The following is a 21,448-nucleotide window of genomic DNA, read 5'->3' as shown; positions in this document are numbered from 1 at the left end:
CCCCCCCCCCCCCCCCCCCAAAATAAAATAAAATAGAACTTTCATAATATCTCCATGATTGGAAGCGAAAGGAATATGTATATGTGGGTGTCTAATGCAAATCCTAAGAAAAGACCGATCCTTGTAGTGCTGTTCAGTTGTGACAAGGGACCTCCCTGGGAGAGCCCCGAGAAGAACAATTGAGAATTCTACCCAACATTCCTTGTGAAATATAACCCCAACAGTAAGGCTGGATAAAGAAAGAAACTAACTGTAAGAAAAAACTCCTCTCAGGAATTCCTATGTAATACATTTGAGCTGCTTAAAAAACATAGATAAGAAACAATTGGAAGTAAGACAATTAGAGCCTGTTTGGATTGGGTTTATTTTATGTGCTTTTAAGCCAAAATAGCTTTTAAGCACTTCTGTAGTATTTGGTAAAGTGTAGAAGTGCTTTAAGCACTTGTCTTTAAGGCAAAAAACAAAAATAAGCCAAAAGTTGTAAGTCCATCCAAACCGGCTCTATATAGGTGGGAAGATATTTCCGTTTCCTACCAATTCTACATTCCATTTGCCAGAAAATGCATTCATTCTCAAACAAACAAAAAAAAAGAACATATTAAATCCATTCACGGGTAACAGTAATCAGTTAGTCAATGCAGCAATAGAAGTTAAAATGCATGCGATATGCCCAAGTTAATTCTTCTCTTTACATTATCACCTCAAGATACAACATAACTAGTGTAATTCCACAAAGTGGGGGGTCTAGTGAGAGTAGTGTGTACGCAGACCTTACCCCTACCTTGGAGGTAGAGAGGTTGTTTCCTACCCTCAGCTGGGGAAGGGAGGGGGCAAGTCAATATCAAGAAATTGTATATATACCTTTTCCACTTGATGTTTGGGTATTTCAATAGGAGGTTGTGGAGAACCATCTAGAGGAGGTTGGATATTGATATTTACTTTGACTCCTTTTTCCCCTTCATTTTGCACCACAAATAACAATTCAGTAGATCCTGTATATCATAAAAAGCAAACCTATCATAGATATTAATGACATATTTCACTTACCATGACAAGACTATTATAAAGCTTATTTGCAAGGTCAATGGGAGCGAGCAGAAAGGTGAATCACACACAGAAAGAGAGAGAGAGTCTGTGCCTCTGTTACATTGGCATGGGAGCAAAGAAAAAAACACTGATCACAAGCTAATGGAACAAGGGATGAAAAACTTCAACTTCTAGATGACATACTTGTTGCTCTCTCTCTCTCTCTCTGCTCACTATACTTCTATGTTTTCAGGCTCATTTTCCCAGTATGATAGAAATTAGAGGAAATAAAATTGTGATTGAACTGATGCAAATCCTAATAAAAGTGAAGGCCTTTTCTCCTTTTTTTTTTTGAAACTGGTAATGTTGGAGATTCTTTTTATTTTAGAACATCTATATTTATTATTCTCTATGATTATCAACACCCTGATCAATAGGATCATAAGGTAAGTTGTCGTCGCAAATACATTTATGCAGGTTTTAACTGGGAAGTTCTATCGTAGTTCCGTCTTTATGTGCGTGAGTTCCCGATCTCGCAATGAATTGAAGGGAACATTTATGAAAGGTCATTCATTTCCATCCTTGATTTTTCTCCTACTTCTATTTCTAATTTCAACTGTGTTTTCTGAAATGTAAAATTTTTTGATTTTTTCATTTCTGCTTTGCCTCTCTTCTAATTTTGGTTTCTCGGTTCTCCACTTATTTTGTTTAATTGGTTTTGTAATTAAGTTGGTCTTTCTTCTGTTCCTCTCAGCTCTCACTCTCTTTAATTTTTAGTTTTCCACCAGTTCTACATCCATTGCTTTCCTTTCTTTTAAAATATTGAAGACTTCCTAATTTGCTTGTGCACTTGGGCATGATCATAGACCAGCACAAAAGAAAAAGACAAGAAGATCAACTGTAAGGAATCAATCAATTCAGAAGACACCCATCAAAAAAGAGAAGTGCATGGAATACTTCCTGTAAAATACGAATAAGATTAAGTTATACCCACAATAGAAGAAGACCAACTGCAAAAAGAACCCATATACCTTCCTACTTGAAGAGATTGTGATGTTATCACATAATTACTTCCTTCAAAGGATGATAGTGAAATAACGATTTTACTTAATAAAACCAATAATATATTCAATGCATGCAATTTATTAAGGGATTGGGGATGGAAAGTCGAAAAAGGGAATACAACTCATGAATCGAACACTTGTAGTCCCCATTTGTTTTTTCTTAGATTACGATGTTAGAATCCAAATATAGATCTGCTTATCAAGATGTGTTTATAAATTTTGCAACTAGAAGAATAAGACTCTTCGTCTTCTCATTATCTTAAAGTATAATTTATCATTTAAAAAAAAAAAAAAGAATTACTATAAAATTCAAAATAAAATACTAACTTAACAGTTTAAACAAAATAGATACTAATTAATATAGTATTCACAAAATATTAGAGAAAACGTTAACCCACCTTCATTGTAAAAATTGTTTGATGCCATACACTCTAAAAGCTAGTTGGTGGCCCTGATGGTCTTGAGGTGATGGTTGGTGGTAGTAATTTGTGGTAGTAGTTTATGGTGGTGGCCAGTATTGGTTGTTGAGGTGGCTGGGAGTGGTGGTTGGCAATGAGAACAACCCATAGTGGTTGTGCGATGGACACTAATTGTGGTGGTTGTGTAGTTGTAGTAAAAGGTCACCTTTGATGAAATCTTTAAGCAAACATGTTAATGATTCTAAAGTTACGTACATAATCTGAATGAACCAGATTTGTTCATAGCAAATAAGTGGTTGAAGAAGGAAAAAAACACTTAACGGAATCAAAACACCGTTTAAGTGAAAACAAATGGGCATTAGGCAAGTCTTTATGGAAATTTTGAGAGGAGAGAATAGCTCATATCTTCAAATTCATCATAAAGTGGTTTCACGCCTTTATATGCAACTTGGTACAGAAAATCTAAGTTCCATCATAAACGAGTAAGACGCAAACCTGAGACTGTCGACAATAGCCCCTATCATCAATAGCAATATAATATTAGTACACAATGAAGTTCTTTTGGCAACTGAGAAACTCCAAAGGGTTAATGATGCACGGTTCAATACTTAGACCTAATTTGTTTACACTGAATGGAAGTCTTAAATCATAATCATTCAAATTTCGGTTATTAAGTCCGTTGATTTGTAGGTCTAAATTCTAATAATTAAGATCTTAACCATTAAGTTTTGTTTAATGTTTTAACCACTTAATGGGTTTGAATACATCAGAATAATTAAGATATGTAACAAAGTTTTAATATCAATAGAAAGCTTATTCAAAGATTTTTACAAAGATCGTAGTTCATCAATTTCGTTCATTCATCGCTACAGACATCACCAGCCATTGTAAACTACCGTTGTTGCCACCCCACAACCACCGGCCACCATACTAGGCCACAACCACTAGCCACCATACTTGGCCACAACCACTAGCCACCATTTACAATCATCACAACAACCATCAATCACTATTAGTCACCGCTATGTATTGCCAACCACTGTCATCAATCATCATCGCCATTAGCTATATCATCCACCATCACTATTGCCGGCTACCATCAACACTATCTACAACCCACAACACCAGCATTAACTAACAACATCCCTAATCGACACCGACAACCACCACCAACCGCCAAAATAATTTATAATTTGTTGCTATTGATAAGAGTAGTAGATTAATTTAGTATTCTATAAAATTTTATAATAACTAACTTTTAAATAAAGACAAATCTTATACATCGAGACAATCAAAAGATAAATATGCTTAATTATTTAGTATTTCGATCTCATACAACATCTTCATATTCAGATTCAAACATCTAAAGCTTAATGCACATCTTAGTTTTCAGATGTTCATTCAGATTTAGATGCTTGAATCTTAAAAAACAAATGAGGCCTTAGTGGACATAAACCCGTCCCTCTACATTCTCCACTTGAATACAAAACTTTTGTTGTAGGGTTCGAACACACATCACCCATTGAGCTCTTACCATTAGACCAAAGCCCCGGAGGCTCAATACACAATGAAGTGCTCATGATAAATTCTAGCAAGGATAGCAAATCTCTCCCCTAAGCACCGATGCAGAAAAAAGTCATGTTATATGAGAAGTTTTTGCAAATAATCTCAGATTATAGATTTGATAGGAAATCTATAAATATCCCTTTTTGGAGGTAGCCACCGTACCCTTAATGCTGAAAATTTCAACCTTACCAGTCTCAAAAAAAAAGTTTTTGCTATATTCAATTGCCTAGACAAAATGCTATATTCAATTGCCTAATACTAATATTTTATGTGTTTTATTTTCAAAAATAAAATCTCTCACAAGGAATTAAAAAAAAATCTTAAACATATCAGGAGAATTCTAGTTCTGTGAATAAACTACAACAAGCGCCGCCAAGCTCCCAAGGATAATATTAGGTGCAAGCTTTAAATGTTACACTACTGAAACATTAGATAGCAGTGATTAGTACGATGTCGGTCTAGCTTTTCCTACAGCTCTATGTAGCAAAATATCAGGCTTTAAAATCTTCAACTTAAAACAAGATGCAACTAGTAATCAGTTGTAAACCAGTACATATCAGTTGGTTTATAGTCAAATTTATTATTAAATGAAACATGTGTGTCTCATGAGCAAAAAGGTTTACCATTCTGGGGAGTCTGAATGCATGCAAGCAGGGTTTGTCCAATCCTGCACATTTTTGTAGCCTTCTGACAGCTCTCATTGGTGTTCACTTCCGAGTTTATTGTTTCATCTATTTTCTTCTTTTCTTCATTCACAGGTGGAGGGGTTTCAACAGTCACATTTTTATCATTTTTAGACCCATCGGGATCCAATTTTGGCAAGTGATTGCCTCCCTGAGGCTGAGGATCTTTAGGCTTCTCTTTGTCAGCTTTAGAGCTCCCATCATTCACTACAGTGGTATTCAGTTCTTTTGGATCAATCTTTGTTGGACCATTTCTTCCCTGAGGATCTTTACGCTGTTCAGTTTCAGCTTTTGAGCTTCCATCATTGACTACAGTTGAATTCTGGTCCTTCAAATCTTTAGGTGCATCATCGATTACTTGAGGATCTTTAGGATTTTGTTTTTCAGTTTGTGATCTCCCATCATTGACTAAAGTTGAATTTAGTTCCTCTGGCCTTGTTTTTGGTGGATCATTGTTTCTCTTAGGATTTTCAGGCTTCTCTTTTGCGATTACAGACTTGTTATCATTGACTGTGCTTCCATTGACTTTCTTTTCACCCTCAACTGGAGTATTTGATGCAGAAATCTAGATAAAAATAAGTCTTAGTATCTATATCACCTAGCACTAACATATATATATCAAAAAAGTTTATTTCTAACACTATTAACTCCATCGAAACAAATGAATGACAACACATAGATTAGTAGATGTATCTTACATCACCAATTCACTATAACATATACCTAAACAATACACTGCAAGCTGATAATTCCATCTAAAAATCAATAGCACATTTAAATCACAAAAACATACATAAGAAAATGCAAAGAGGAATTTTACCTGTTCAGAAGATGAATTGGTGCTTTGTATTGGAGCCAAATCAACTAACTTCCTGGAATCGAATAGTTTTGCGTTTGAAGTTGCTGAAACGATTAACAATATGAAAATGATCGCTAAAATTCTACTTCTGCCCATTCCACAGCTATATCTGAACTTCCGTCAGATCAAATCTTATACAAATTTCATTTTTTCAGCAAACAACTGTTGAGAAGTTGAAGAAATTGCAAGTTCCGACAGAAAACTTAAGGATCACGCAGTGGAATAGGATCGAACTGCTATCGAAATCGATCGCGTGATAAGATTCTATCTAGGGTTTGTAGGAGGAAGGAGAAGAAATGAAAATTTGAAGAATTTCGAGGGTCTTTTCGTCGTTTTGACTTGTACGTGTACCATCTACTATAAATCCTAGACATCTTTTTCTTGCAGAAAGTCGAAACAATTTGGAATTTATTATAATTTTATACAATTTTTTTTTTAAAAAAGAATAATTGAATTTGATTGTAATTTTATACATTTAAGGATAGATTGGTTATTTTATTTTTTATTTTTTGAGTTTACTGGAAATTAAAGGATAATTGCGGCCATAAAATTTTGGATGTATGTTGTAACAATTAGGGGTGACAATTAAATTATAATATCTTAGTAAATTTTTGGAATAATACACAAGTGTTTTTCAATATATGTTCGAAATCTCAGGGACACACTTATATCATACTCATGTCCTATTAACCTCCTGAACTTATTTTATTAATAATTTTCTACCCCTTTGGACATATACTATACTAAGATACTATTAACCCCATGAACTTATTTTATTAATAATTTTCTACCCTTTTTGGGCATACATGACACTATCTTGTGGGCCCAACGCTGTTTGACTTTTTTTTCAAGTTAGTGCCACGTAAACCGAAAAGGGCTAGAAAATTACTTATAAAATAAGTTTAGGGGTTATTGTAGACAGTAAAATTCGCGTCGAGAAAACAATAACCAAGAACGGAAAATTATAGCAACAATCAATTTTATTATTTCAAATGTGAGTGTTACAATCTCTATAATTCCTCTGAATTCGCCTTTTCAAATATAAATTCAAGGGCTTTAAAGCTTGTTCTTGAATTCGGTGGTCTTGATATTGATCGTTCTTGAACTTGAATGCTTGAATTCTTAAACTTGTAGCTTTGTAGAGAGTTAAATGGCTTTTGTACCACGGAGTTTCTCTAGCTTCTTGTTTAGAATTTTCTGTCCTTTTTTTGAATTATGAGGACCCCTATTTATAGTTTTAGAATAGAGGAGTTGCGATTGGAATAGGATTCCGTTCAGCCAATCAGATTTAAGTGACATGTCATTTGGGCTTTATGGAGCGGGCTTGTCATCTTTGACACATGTCATGATTCTATTGGTTTTCTTATTTGACTTGGCATGCCACATCATCTGCACACGTGGCGCCAAGATGGGCTCTAGAATGAGATGAGATTGAGTTTAACATATTGGGTTCATCCAATGTAGCCAAATCAATTAATTTAGACTTTAATTAAATCCATATTTATTGGACTTAAATATTTAACTCAATTATATCAATCCACAATATTTATTTGGATTAACATATTTATGAATTCAATATAATCCGGATCATTTTATAAATTTATATGTAATAAATTTTAAATGATTACAAATGCCCCCTGCTTCAAGTTTTGTCGAGATATTTTATCTTTTAGAGACTAGGCTTGAAGCATTAACTGGTTACTAAATTCACCTTAGTTAAAATGAATTATAATTGAATTAACAATTGTAATCCTACTCAATTTCATATTCCTATACATGGTTTATTGCCCAAACCAAAAAGAAATTATAATTCAATTAGGAATTGTAATCCTACTCAATTTCATACTCATATATATGTTTTAGTCCCAAGCCAAAAAGAAATTATAATTGAATTGGGAGAAGGATTTTATCGCACCACATGACATCTATGAATAGATACATTGTCTCCATAATTTTATCTTCAATTACAGATTGTGGGCCTACGACAAAAAGGGCATACTCAAGGTAATTTTTCTCTTTTTTTATTTATTTTCGTCACTTTTTTTACAGCTTGACATGTCTGTCGTAGAAAAAGCCAGCAAACCCCCCCTTACTCACCTCAACATCTATAAAAAAAGCTCTTTCTCCTTTTCATTTTATAATAATAAGGTAAGCATCTAGCTCTCGATCCAGAGCTACTGCTTCAAGAATCAACTGTCAGAAACAGAATTTCCCAAAAATTGGTTAAGAGACGGGATTCAGATCAAAATTTTATTTCCTTTTTGTCTGAAACCTTGGCATATAATCCATACGCTCCCATTTTTAATAAGATTCCGGCTAGAAGCATACAAGTACTGTAATGTGCTTCTCCACGGGTATCTGGTAACCATGTGTGTAGGGGGATAATGGGCGATTTGACAGCAAAAGCAATAAAAAATCCAATATAGAAGATTATTTCTAAAACCACAGGATATGACTGATTAACTGATGTTTCATTCATATCTCCTTGTAGAAAAAACGAAATTATGAACCGTTTAATTTTTCAGAAACTAGACTTTTCGATATCTAACATACACGAAATTCAAAATTTAATACCTTCAGAATCTTTCTAGATGATTTTTCGAAGTTAGCTCTAGATTCTGTCATGCTAAAAATTCGTTATTTTTTTTACAGCCTGACATGTTCGTCGTAAAAAATTCATATCTTATTGTAGAAAAATTAAAATCATGAACCGATTAGTTTTTTAGAAACTAGACTTTTCGATATCTAATATATCCAAAATTCAAAATTTAATACCTTCGGAATCTTTCTAGATGATTTTTTGAAGTTAGCTCTAGATTCTGCCATGCTAAAAATTTTCAGATTTGTGTGACTTACTACAAAACTCGTGTCTTGACGTAGGAACAACGAAATCACAATCCGCTTGAGAATTCCGAATCTAGACATAAAGGTCTACAACACATCTAAGATTCAAGATTTAATACCTTCCGAGTCTCAAACATCTTGATGGGTAACAATCTCTCTTTCACTTGTAATTTTCTCCTTCTTTTTTTTGTAGATCAACAAAACAAATTTTATATTTTACGGAGGCTATATAATAGAAGGATTTATCACATAAAAATGTGCTTAACGTCCATGCCTTAACAAAATAAACAAATAATACTCTCAAGGTGTTCCATGGCCCCGAATGCTTAACCAATTTGAAATTTTACTAGAATGTCGTCTAACGCTCCCTCCTTGAAAACAAACTCAAGGTGTTACAAGGTCCCTAGTTTATAACCATGAAGCTTTACTAGAATGCCGTGTAATGCTCCCACCTTGAAAATAAACTCAAGGTGTTACAAGGTCCCGAATGCTTAACCAACTTGAAGATTTTCTAGAATACAGTGTAACGCTCCGCCTTGAAAATAAACTCAAGGTTTTACTAGATCTCGAATGCTTATCCAACTTGAAGCTTTACTAGAATATCATGTAACGCTCCCGCCTTGAAAATAAACTCAAGGTGTTACAAAGTCCTGCTTAACCAACTTGAAGCTTTACTGAAATACCGTGTAACGCTCCCCCTTGAAAATAAACTCAAGGTGCTACAAGGTTCCGAATGTTTAACCAACTTGAAGCTTTACTACAATACCGTGTAACGCTCCCGCCTTGAAAATAAACTCAAGGTGTTACAAGGTCCCAAATGCTTAACCATGAAGCTTTACGAAAATACCGTGTAACGTTCCTGCCTTGAAAATAAACTCAAGGTGTTACAAGGTCTCTAATACTTAACCAATTTTGAGGCAGGATAATCCATGAAAAGACCAGTTTAAGGTGCAAAGGGGCAAATATTGTCCAACTTAAGACATGAAAATTTAAAAATCCTTTTAAAGATAAATCCATGGGAACTCTAGCTTAAGGTGCAAAGGGACAAGTTTGTCCACCTTAAGGCATAGAAATTTAAAGATTCATTGAAGGATAAATTCGCAACAAAGCTAGATTAAGGTGTAAAGGGACAAATATCGTCTACCTTAAGGCATGGAAATTTAAAGGTCCTTTTAAATATACACCAGCGAAAAGGTCAACTCAAGGTGCAAAGGGACAAATCTTGTCCACCTTAAGGCATGAAATTTTTTAAAAAGATTCTTTTAAGTATACACCCGTGAAAAGGCCTAGCTTAAGGTGCAAAGGGACAAGTTTGTCCACCTTAAAACATAGAAATTCAAAGATCTATTGAGGGATAATCTGCAACAAAGCTAGCTTAAGGTGCAAAGGGACAAACCTCGCGCACCTTTAGGCATGAAATTCAATTACATATGCATTTGGAGACTTCTACTTACATACTTGAAGTCTTACCTTCATACTTAGAGGATTTGAATACTTCAACCTGTATACTTAGAGAATTTGGATACTTCAAATAATAAACTCGAAGGATATAAAGACTTCAATTTTCATACTTGATCTAATTTAAAGACTTCAACCATACTAATAAGAGACTCATATTTTATAAGGGTTTTCCCCTTCCATAGACTCATCAATACTTCGTACAAGTCTAAAGTTTGATGAGACAAAAGATTAAATACATATCGCTTTGACTGTTCTTTGAATTTAAGTGGGAAAACTTTTATTTTTTGACACTCGTGCAACTGAACTTAGGATATGGTTCTAAGCGCCTACGTACCTTAATAAAGTGGATCAAGTCACAACGTAGTTCTGGGGATTTGAGTAATTTTTTTTGTGGTTGTGCCGCTCTTGCGGGCCAGGAGTGACATGCAGTTTAGACTCGTACCTTAAGGAGCATCATCTTACTTCAAGGATAGTATCTCTTTAGGAATTTGGCATTAATAGGACCGATCCTTAAGCCATCAACGTCAACAAGCTTGTAAGCACCATTTGAATATGATTCTTGTACGACATATGGTCCATCCCACTTTGAGGTAAATTTGCCCCCAGACTTGTGTGAAGTAATGATTGATCTTCTTACCGCGAGAACTTGATCTCCAACTTGAAAGCACCTCAAGCGAACCTTCTTATTAAAAGCACGAGATAGACGAGCTTGATAACATTCAAGTTTTTTTTGGGCTTCTAACCTCTTTTCATCAAGTGCTTCTAACTCAGCAAGACATAATCGAGCATTTTCTTCCTCAGTGAGCACTTCTTGAATAGCAAGTCTTAAGGAGGGTATTTGACGCTCGAGTGGCAGGACTGCTTCAACTCCAAAAGCAAGTGAATATGGTGTTGCTTGAGCTGATGTGTGATATGTTGTCCTATATGCCCACAAAGCTTATTCCATTCTTTCATGCCAATCCCGTTTGGATTTGGAGACAACTTTCTTGAGCAGGTTGCATAGAGTCTTATTGAATGCTTCAGCAAGACCATTAGCGGCAACATGGTACATAGAAAATTTACACTGCTTAAAGTCAAAAAGATCACAAATCTTTTTCATTAACTTGTTATCAAATGGTTTGCCATTGTCTGTTATTATATAGCGAGGGATGCCAAAGCGATAGATAATATTTACTCGGATAAAATTTGCAACATTCTCTTTCTTCACCTCTTTAAGAGCGACAACTTCAGCCCATTTTGAAAAGTAATCAGTTGCAGCCAGGATGTACAAGTGTCCACCAGAAGACTTTGGTAATGGTCCTACAATATCCAGTCCCCAAGCGTCAAATGGCTAAGATGCGATGGTTGGGTGCAATACTTTGGGTGACTGATGCATAAAATTCGCATGTAATTGACAAGCATCGCATTTCCTGGCATAATATAAGCAATCTTTCACCATGGTTGGCCAGTAATATCCCATCCTCTTTATGTGAAAGTGAAGTTTTAGTCCAGATTGATGTGATTCACATACTCCTGAGTGTGCTTCTTGTAGAGCTTGAATCGCTTCTTCCTCTCCCAAACATCGTAATAACACACCCTCAAATAATCTTCTATATAATGTATCCTTGTAGTAAAGGAAACGAGGTGCATGACGACGTATGTCAATTCTTCTTCTTGGATTTTTTCGAAGTATCCCATAACATAGTTAGTCAATGATGGGTTGTCTCCAATCTTCCTTCGCAGCTTCAACAATGGCGACGATATGATCAAGCTTATTTTCAATATATTCTTCCTCATTTGACGGTGGTACTATCCATTTTTGACAGACAGTTACTTGCGTTTGATCAGGAAGGGTTAGCGTTGAAGCTAGAGTAGCCAATTCATCAACTTTCTTATTCTCTGTTCGACGCACATGTTGAAGGGTTACATCCCCAAGCCATCTTATCAACTTTTGAGCCTAATCATGATAAGGGCGCAATTCAGGCTTTTTACCTCATAACTTCCTAAGAGTTGATTAATCACCAATTGAGAGTCACCAAATACTTGTAAATGTAATTGTTTCATGTCAACGGCCATTTCAAGTCCAAGTATCAGTGCTTGATATTCAGCGACATTATTGGAGCAACATTGTTTTAGAGTAAAAGAGAATGGTAGAGTCTCTTTTTGTGAAGTGATGAACACCACGCCAGCACCAGCTCCGTTGCGATGTGCAGCCCCGTCAAAGTACATTTTCCAAGGAGGTTGAACTTCTATTAACATCACATCTTCATCAGGAAACTCATCAGTTAACTCCCAATCATTTGGTATAGGATGGTCTGCTAAGAAATCCGCTAGTGCTTGTCCCTTCAGGGATTTTTGAGGGATGTACACAATCTCAAACTGTTGGAATTGGAGGTACCATCTTGCTAGTCATTAACTAAGGACAAGTTTTGACATAACAAACTTGATGGGATTTTCTCTAGAAATAAGGCGGACAACATGAGCTTGAAAATAATGCTTCATCTTTTGAATTGAGAAGACCAGTGCCAAGCATAACTTTTCGATTGGCGAATAATTTAGCTCATTTGGCGTCATCGTTCTACTTAAGTAATAAAGAGCATTTTCTTTGCCTTCACTATTCTCTTGAGCTAACAGGGATCCTACAGACCTTTCTTGTGCTGCAATGTAGAGTATCAATGGTTTTCCAGGTGTAGGGGCTGCCAAAACTGGAGGTTTCACTAGATACAATTTGATACTTTTAAAGGCTTCGCTACATGTTTGGTCCCAATTAAAAGGAGCACCTTTCTTCATGAGATGAATGAATGGTTGACATCTCCCCGCTAGATTTGAGATGAACCTTCTCAAATAGGCTAACTTTCCTTGGAGACTTTTTAACTGATGAATATCTCGAGGTTCAGGTATCTTTGATATTGCATCGACTTTGTCTTGATCAATTTCAATTCCTCGATGTCTCACAATAAATCCAAGGGGGAACTTGCCGGAAGTAACTCCGAAGGCACATTTCAATGGATTCATCCTTAATTGATATCTTCGAAGTAACTCAAACACCATCCTTAAGTCTTTCAAATGATCACCCCTCTTCCTCGACTTTACTACCAAATCATCAACATAACATTTAACATTTTTATGGAGCAAGTCGTCAAAGATATTTTGCATAGACCTTTGATATGTGGCGCCAGCATTTTTTAAACCAAATGGCATCACTTTGTAGCAATAAATACCTTTTGGCGTGAGAAATGTAGTGAGTTCTTCATCTTTTGGTGACATGCGGATTTGATTATATCCAGAAGAACCATCCATGAATGACATTTCCTCATAACCAGTGGTGGCATCAATCATCAACTCTGGAATGGGAAGAGAAAATTCATCTTTAGGGCATGCATTATTGAGATCTCTAAAGTCAACGCAAACTCGAATTTGGCCATTATTCTTCCTCACAATAACAATACTTGAAATCCATGTAGGATATTTGACCTCACGAATAAAGCCTACCTCAATGATCTTGTTAACTTCTTTTTATATCAACGGAATCAAGTCTGGTCTATAACGTCTTTGAGCTTGTTTAACAGGACGAGAACCATTTTTGACTGTCAATTGATGGACCGCTACTCTAGGATTCAATCCAGGCATTTCTTTATAACTCCAAGCGAAGACATCTCTATAATCTTTGAGTATATTCATGTAAGCGACTTCTTCATCACTTTCTAGAAACGCACTCAAGTAAGTTGGCTTCGGGTCTTCATCAGTGCCAAGGTTGAGTTCCTTCAAAGGATCTATTGTGATCTTTACTCCTTCTTCAAGTTCTGGTGGAGCATCTTTAGCATCTTCCTCTTCCACAGGATCATTGTCATTGACCGATATATGACAACACGAGACAATATTTTCTACCTCTTCCTCAATCTTCTTTTGAGGCAAAGAATCGTACTCTTTTTGGATTGTAACATGATTTAAGGAACCTACACTTTCTTCATCTTCCTCGCTCTCTTTGGTGTAAACTATAGTATGAACCTTTGTCTTGAGTTCCTCTTTACAGGAAACCACAAGTTCCACTCGTCTCCTCATCCTAGAAGGAATCAAACTTCTGAAATCCTTTCGAATCAAATGTGAAGTAGGCGTTGTAACTTTTAAATAATTTCTCAGGTTCTTGTTATTCTTCTTCAGAGGACCTAACCTCTCAAACACAAAAATTCTTGTTGTCGCTTCACCAAGTCGATAAAAAACGGAAGGTCTTTTATTGGGATCAGTGACGTCATCTTCAAAAGTTATATGATTATTACTGGCCCTTCTTATGGAAATGCGAATTGGCGGCGATTGTCTATAACCTAGGCCTTCACGCGCTTTCCTAGTTGTATTTTATGACGGGAGTTTCCCTAGCGCTGATGGCTCACTAGGGTTGTATCCTGCCTTCACAAATAACTTGTAGGCATTGGGATCAAAACCTTCTCTTGTGTGTTTTGTAGGGAGAGCCATATCTAGCACTTGATCTTGAGCGACTGACTTTTCTAGGCAACTTTGATGACAAGTTTATTGCATCAATCCGTCTGATAGGAAGAGTTAGCCCTCTTAATGCATTTTCTTCAAGGTTATATGGTTGATCTTGTTCTTTCTTCGCTTTTGGAACATAGCAAAGCCTAGAAGTCTGCTTCTTCTTTGAAGACAGGATCTTCCTTTCATTAAGAATGGGACAAGAGTCTTTAGTGTCAATTTTCACTTTTTCAATAGCCGCATCAATTCTTTTGCTTATGATCTTATCAATATTGATTGATTTGACGTCATTGGATTTGACCCCTTTAACAACATAACTTCTCAAATAGAATTTCGCATCCGTAAAGTGTGTCTCCACTTCAGTGAAAGGATTATCATCTGCAACTATCTTTCTTTCAATTCCACCTTCAAGATATTTCAAACATTGATAGTAAGAAGATGAGATAATTCTATTCTCATGTACCCAAGGCCTGCCAAGTAATATATTGTATGATGTCTTTGCGTCAATTACATGCATCCATGCGCTTGATCGCAAATCTCCCAGGATCTCTAATTTAATAGAGCCTATCGACCTCTGCCCGCCTTGATTAAATCCTTGTATCAACAGATGACTTTCACTAAGTTCCCTAGTCGTGATGCCAAGTTCCTTCAATGTGTTGACTCCAGATCCTTCATCTATTAAGATTCTATTTATCTTCTTCTCGAGCACATGACCCACCATATACAAAGGACAACTGTGTGATGTTTCACCAAATAGAAGATCGTTATCTGTAAATGTGATTTTAGTATCACAAACATGTGCTTCTTGAGAAGAAAGTTCAATAGATATTTCAGAAGATGAAAGAGACATCATTTCTGAGATTTCCCTTGTTTCTTTTTCTTCTTCCCCAGGAGACACTTTTGGTGAGGATTCACTCGTTGTTCCTTCTTTTACAGTAGGAGGCACCTTCATTATTTGTTCTTTATCCACATTGAAACATGATGCCTCGACATTGCCTTGAGTAGACTTTGTGTCGAACGAGCTTGACAAGAATTCCTCTAGAGTCACAAGACGTCGAGGTTTTTGGTAGTGATGCACTCAACCTTTGCCCTTTGGGGCGCTTGATTGATTTTTTCTTCTCTGATTTCTTCACCATTTTTCCTCTAACCGGTTGCTCGAATAATTCTTTTTGTAAGCTTGACTTGTTGCGTCTTCGCCTAGTTACAAGAATATAACCCTCATCACCATCTATGTCAACGTCCTGTTCTACTGGCTCTTCTTCATGCTTTTCAGAGGTATATATTTGGACCGGATCCAGTGAACCAAACGTGATAGAGATCTGGTTAGAACTAGCCTTCTCATTATGAAGGATAATTTTATTTTCGTTAGCCAATCGTATCACTCTATCCTTAAAGACAAAACATTTTTCAAGAGGATGACTCACAAGTATGTGATACTTGCAATAATTTGGGTCATCAATTTTTCCAGCTTCATCGGGTCGCTTCATCTCTGGCAAGTCAATGAGCTTTAACTCAAGCAATTCATCAAAAATTTCAGAAACGTCAGAATCCAAGAAGGGATACTTTTTTCCTTGCATCTCCCTTAGCGTCGAGTTTTGATTTGAACGTGCTTGGAAAGTCGTTCTCACATTTTGTTTTACACCCTCATTCGTGGTGAACTTTGCGGGTGACACATTTACACTCATGGATTCTTTGTTGTCATTTCTGGGCAGAAACTTGCTCCATCTCTTGGGTTCCTGCTTGTCCCTTCCTATGCGAGGATCATGGACAATAGTCATATCTTCTCCGGCAGATGACATGCTCAACTCCATATCATGAGCGCGAGTAGCTAAATCCTCGAAAGATTTTGGTTTTATTCCTTGCAAGATTTAAAGAAGCTCCCAGTGTATTCCTTGAATACACATTTCGATTGCAGAAGCTTCACTGAGCCTATCCTTGCAATTTAGGCTCGCGTTCCTCCATCGATATATGAAATCTATGACCGGTTCATCCTTCCTTTGGCGAGTATTCATGAGTTCTACCATGCTAACCGTGCGCCTTGTGCTATAGAAGCGATTGAGAAACTCATGTTCTAGTTTCTCTCAACAATCAATAGAGTTAGGTTCGAGATTCGTGTACCAATCAAAGGCATTTCCTTTTAGAGAGCGGACAAAATGTTTGACAAGATAGTCTCCATATGTTCCAGCATTATTACATGTCTCCACGAAGTGCACGACATGTTGTTTCAGATTTCCTTTTCCCTCAAATTGTTGAAATTTGGGAGGTTGATAACCAGCAGGTATTTTAAAGTTATCAATCCTAGCAGTGTATGACTTAGCATACATATGAGAAGACTTGGTGGAGACTTCATACTTATCTTTGATAGTTACTTCAACAAACTCCTTCAAGCGATCGAGTGGGATCATTCCTTCAGAAGAAACTGGCATCTCTTTAACAAATGGGACTTTCTTAGCAGGATCTTCGATTTCTTGAACTTCAATGCCCTTTCCAGTTGCATGGCTCGCATCTCCATCCAAAAGTCCTTCTATCCTATCCATCAACTTGTCAATTTGAGATTCTTGGTGTTGTACATGCTTCGTCAATCCTTCAACCAACTTCGTCAGATTTGCGAGTTGTTCCTCAAGAGAGGAAGCAACAGTCACCATCGTTTGCATGATCATCGAAGATGCAGGAGAGTAACATGGATTGTCGCGTAAGTTGATTTTCAGTGGACTCACGTTACGCGATATACGTGGAGATGATTCATAAGTTGAATCACAGTTCTTCCCTGTGGTAGAGTTCTTGGAACCAGATTGCTTAAGTAGAGCCAATGTCTTCTTGATCTTTTCAGCAACACTACTTCCTCCTTCTAGAGCATTTGTGGAGGAACTTCGTCCTTTTGGAGTCGAAGACCCAAAAACAAGAGTTGACACAGACGACACTTGAAGCATTTGTTGTCCTAGTGTAGCCGCCTTGCTTCTCGTAACAGCTCCAAAACTTCCAAAGGTAACACCAAGGATGTCTTTCATGGAAGTCATCTTGATATTCTTTGACGTTTGAAAAGTTGAAATGAGAGGTAGAGATTGTCCCACTGGGCGTGCCAGAATTTGTAGACAGTAAAATTCGCATCGAGAAAACAATAACCAAGAACGGAAAATTATAGCAACAATCAATTTTATTATTTCAAATGTGAGTGTTATAATCTCTATAATTCCTCTGAATTCGCCTTTTCAAATATAAATTCAAGGGCTTTAAAGCTTGTTCTTGAATCTATGATGAACTTGAACTTGAACTTTATCTTGATCTTTACTTTTATTTGAACTCAAGGGCTTCGAGCTTGTTCTTGAATTCGGTGGTCTTGATATTGATCGTTCTTGAACTTGAATGCTTGAATTCTTAAACTTGTAGCTTTGTAGAGAATTAAATGGCGTTTGTACCACAGAGTTTCTCTAGCTTCTTATTTAGAATTTTCTGTCCCTTTTTTTGAATTATGAGGACCCCTATTTGTAGTTTTAGAATAGAAGAGTTGCGATTGGAATAGGATTCCGTTAAGCCAATCAGATTTAAGTGACATGAAATTTGGGCTTTATGGAGCGGGCTTGTCATCTTTAACAAATGTCATGATTCTATTGGTTTTCTTATTTGACTTGGCATGCCACATCATTTGCACACGTGGCGCCAAGATGGGCTCTAGAATGAGATGAGATTGGGTTTAACAAGTTGGGTTCATCCAATGTAGCNTCAAGGGCTTTAAAGCTTGTTCTTGAATCTATGATGAACTTGAACTTGAATTTTATCTTGATCTAGACTTTTATTTGAACTCAAGGGCTTCGAGCTTGTTCTTGAATTCGGTGGTCTTGATATTGATCGTTCTTGAACTTGAATGCTTGAATTCTTAAACTTGTAGCTTTGTAGAGAGTTAAATGGCTTTTGTACCACGGAGTTTCTCTAGCTTCTTGTTTAGAATTTTCTGTCCTNTTTTGAATTATGAGGACCCCTATTTGTAGTTTTAGAATAGAAGAGTTGCGATTGGAATAGGATTCCGTTAAGCCAATCAGATTTAAGTGACATGAAATTTGGGCTTTATGGAGCGGGCTTGTCATCTTTAACAAATGTCATGATTCTATTGGTTTTCTTATTTGACTTGGCATGCCACATCATTTGCACACGTGGCGCCAAGATGGGCTCTAGAATGAGATGAGATTGGGTTTAACAAGTTGGGTTCATCCAATGTAGCCCAAATCAATTAATTTAAACTTTAATTAAATCCATATTTATTGGACTTAAATATTTAACTCAATTATATTAATCCACAATATTTATTTGGATTAACATATTTATGAATTCAATATAATTCGGATCATTTTATAAATTTATATTTAATAAATTTTAAATGATTACAATTATAGGACCTTAGTATAGTATAAGTGTCTCTGAATCTTCCGGCATAGGTTGAAGGGGTACTTGTGCATTTTTCCTAAATTTTTTTACTTATACATATCATTGTTAATATTTTTTGTTCTTAGATACTATATAATTTGTAAAAATATTATAATTTACATGTTTCAAATAAAGAATTACTTAATTTTAAACAATTAATCAAAATCAATAAAGATACCAACAATCAAATTAGACACATAACCAAATCAATAGTTTTATCTCATTATCATTCTAGTTCTAGAATTATTTAGAAAAATGACTCAAAAAAATTTAGCTAAAAGATATTATTACATAATCTAATTTTGTCAGGAACTATGAACCTACACTTATTATAAAGCGGAATATATGCCCCTTATATACTGTTATGGTAGCGAAAGTGATTATACTTTCTGTAATAGAGTTAGAAGATATATTCTTTTTATTTTCATTTGAATTTTATCTCTCTCAACACCTTAATTAGAGTCACTTATATCAACACTTTTCTATCACTACCACTATTGTCACTGACCACCAAAAATTGATCACCACAAAATAATTTAAATTATAATAAAATTGAATTACCTAAAATGCCTCAACTAGCAAAAGAAATAACTCAGTTAGAGAAAATAAAGCTCCAACCACAATGCTTGTTGAATCAAGAGATTATAATCGACAATTAAAATCTTTATCGATAAATTAATTTGGCCATCAATAAAACATCCTTTTCTATATAAAATTTATCCAATTACCACATATTTACAGTTCAAATTCCATGACTCCTACTTCCTAATATGAATAAGAAAACTTATGGGTCTCTTGGGTCTCTAGAATATATTGTATATGTTAGCAATGAAGTTGTAAGTTATGGAAAATCTTTATGAAGAAGAAATCTTCAAGTCTTAGGAAGATTAATATGTACCCAAGATAGTATATAGTCGTATGAGGTTCTAAGCTTATGATTTTTAATGTGTGCCTATTTATTATCTTTGAGCTTCAATGTAGAGTATGTTGATGTAAGTATTATATAGTAGGCCAAAGGGGGTATAGATAGACAACGATGAGCCTTTTAATATACTTCAAGTTTCCTTCAATTAGGCAGATATAAACACAAAAGAGCGGTATTAGTAGTCTAAGAAGGAAAAGTCAGATTATTTGGAATTAAATAAAGCAGCTATACTCACTAATAAGATTAACGATTGTAGGAAGATAGAGGTATTTCAAAAAGAAGCCCTAGAAGAAATTTTAGTATTTGCGACTATGGTCCATCAAAGAGGGTTTAACAGTCATGTGATTATTGTTTCCCAAATCCCTAAAGTTATGTGAATATATCTCAATTTAGATAATATAGAATAGGTCCACAAACTTAGAATATTGGCTTTAAATCTAAGGAGAAGATGATAGGGTGATGTGTTCCGAAAGAGTTATGATGAGATAATAATTCATTTATACTCTAGTAAATTCCTCATATTCTAATCTTTGTGACTCCCTACTTATGTCTCTCTGATCAACATTATGCAATGACCCATACTTATGAGTCATACAAATTCACGCTTATGCTCAGTTCCTAAAATCATCGTATGCTTATTCCTCCATAAGGTTTTAGGTGTGGAGGAAGAGTTTGGTTATATGATGTAGCTGGATGAGAATATTTGGTGATATTTTTTGTAGTAATTCATGAAATTTAAGTTGGCAGAGATAATATGAAAGTTTGAAATTCTTAGAAGTACAGGTTACATAAAAATTTATGAAGTGGTTACTATGATAGACTTGAATATCCTAATACACATGTGGATTGTTACATTAATATAGGATTCGTGACTTCTTATTAAGAGCTAAAGGTACGTGGATTAAAGTGGTAATAAAAAGTTGTATTCTTGGGATGAAAGTCACTTCAAAGGTTTAGAACATGAGTTTTCTAGTTTAGACAAGTATGATCATCTTAGGTAGCAACTTGTAACTCTTAAGTTAGGAATAAATGCAGATAGGCTAAGACCTTGGTAAGATTAGTTATATGTATTCTTGTGGGAGATATAAGTTGCAATTAGTGAAGTGTAGTATTCAGAAGGAGAAACGTAGTGGGGAGTGTTTCTAAGCTCAATTCTTTAGTGTGAGAAGATTTTTGGAGATTAATTAAGATAATAAGAATCCAATAGCACAAAGTTGAGTTGAAATCTCCTTTACTGATTGAGTTTCAATATAAGTTTTAACTTGGGTCAACTTTAAACTAGAATATCTTATATAATATGGAGAGTTATGTGTCCTATTACCTATCAAATCAAAGTCCTATGAGTCTGCTTTTCAACCTCACCAACCATTCGTTAATCTAATTTCAAAGTAGAAAGTTATGGGTTATTTTACTAGAAAATGTATAGATTGGAAAGTTTGGCTATGACATATGTTAGTTCGGAAAATCACCAATGTCTTTTGTGTATCACATCACTACATCACCAAAATGATTGAGAACCTTCGAAAACTGTTTAATTTGGAGATCCAAATCCCTACTTTGGCAATCGCCGAATAGTTAGGAGACTGGGCCTCCGAATCACCATATTGGCCCACAAATTCATTAGAACTTTTGTTTTTGCAATTTTCCTTATCTTTTTACGTTCTAAGAGGGGTATTCTTGCCATTTCACCCTCAATTAACTTTCCTAAATCCATGTTA

The 21,448-nt window shown here is 35.5% G+C and overlaps 1 protein-coding gene across 1 annotated transcript in view; it reads right to left on the bottom strand.

Moving 5' to 3' along the window:
* Window positions 1-5,986, bottom strand: part of LOC107031781 — a 10,199-nt gene extending 4,213 nt beyond the window's left edge. The window contains exons 1-3 of the mRNA XM_015233253.2: window positions 5,579-5,986; window positions 4,699-5,323; window positions 862-992 (exon numbers count right to left, since the gene is read on the bottom strand). Coding sequence (XP_015088739.1) covers window positions 862-992; window positions 4,699-5,323; window positions 5,579-5,713 — 891 coding nt within the window. The 5' untranslated portion in view covers window positions 5,714-5,986. The remainder of the gene's footprint in view (window positions 1-861; window positions 993-4,698; window positions 5,324-5,578) is intronic.
* Between the last annotated feature and the right edge of the window lie 15,462 nt (window positions 5,987-21,448).

Source organism: Solanum pennellii, chromosome 9, assembly GCF_001406875.1.
Source record: "Solanum pennellii chromosome 9, SPENNV200".
Lineage (NCBI taxonomy): Eukaryota > Viridiplantae > Streptophyta > Magnoliopsida > Solanales > Solanaceae > Solanum > Solanum pennellii.
This window is presented reverse-complemented; position numbering and strand designations above follow the sequence as displayed.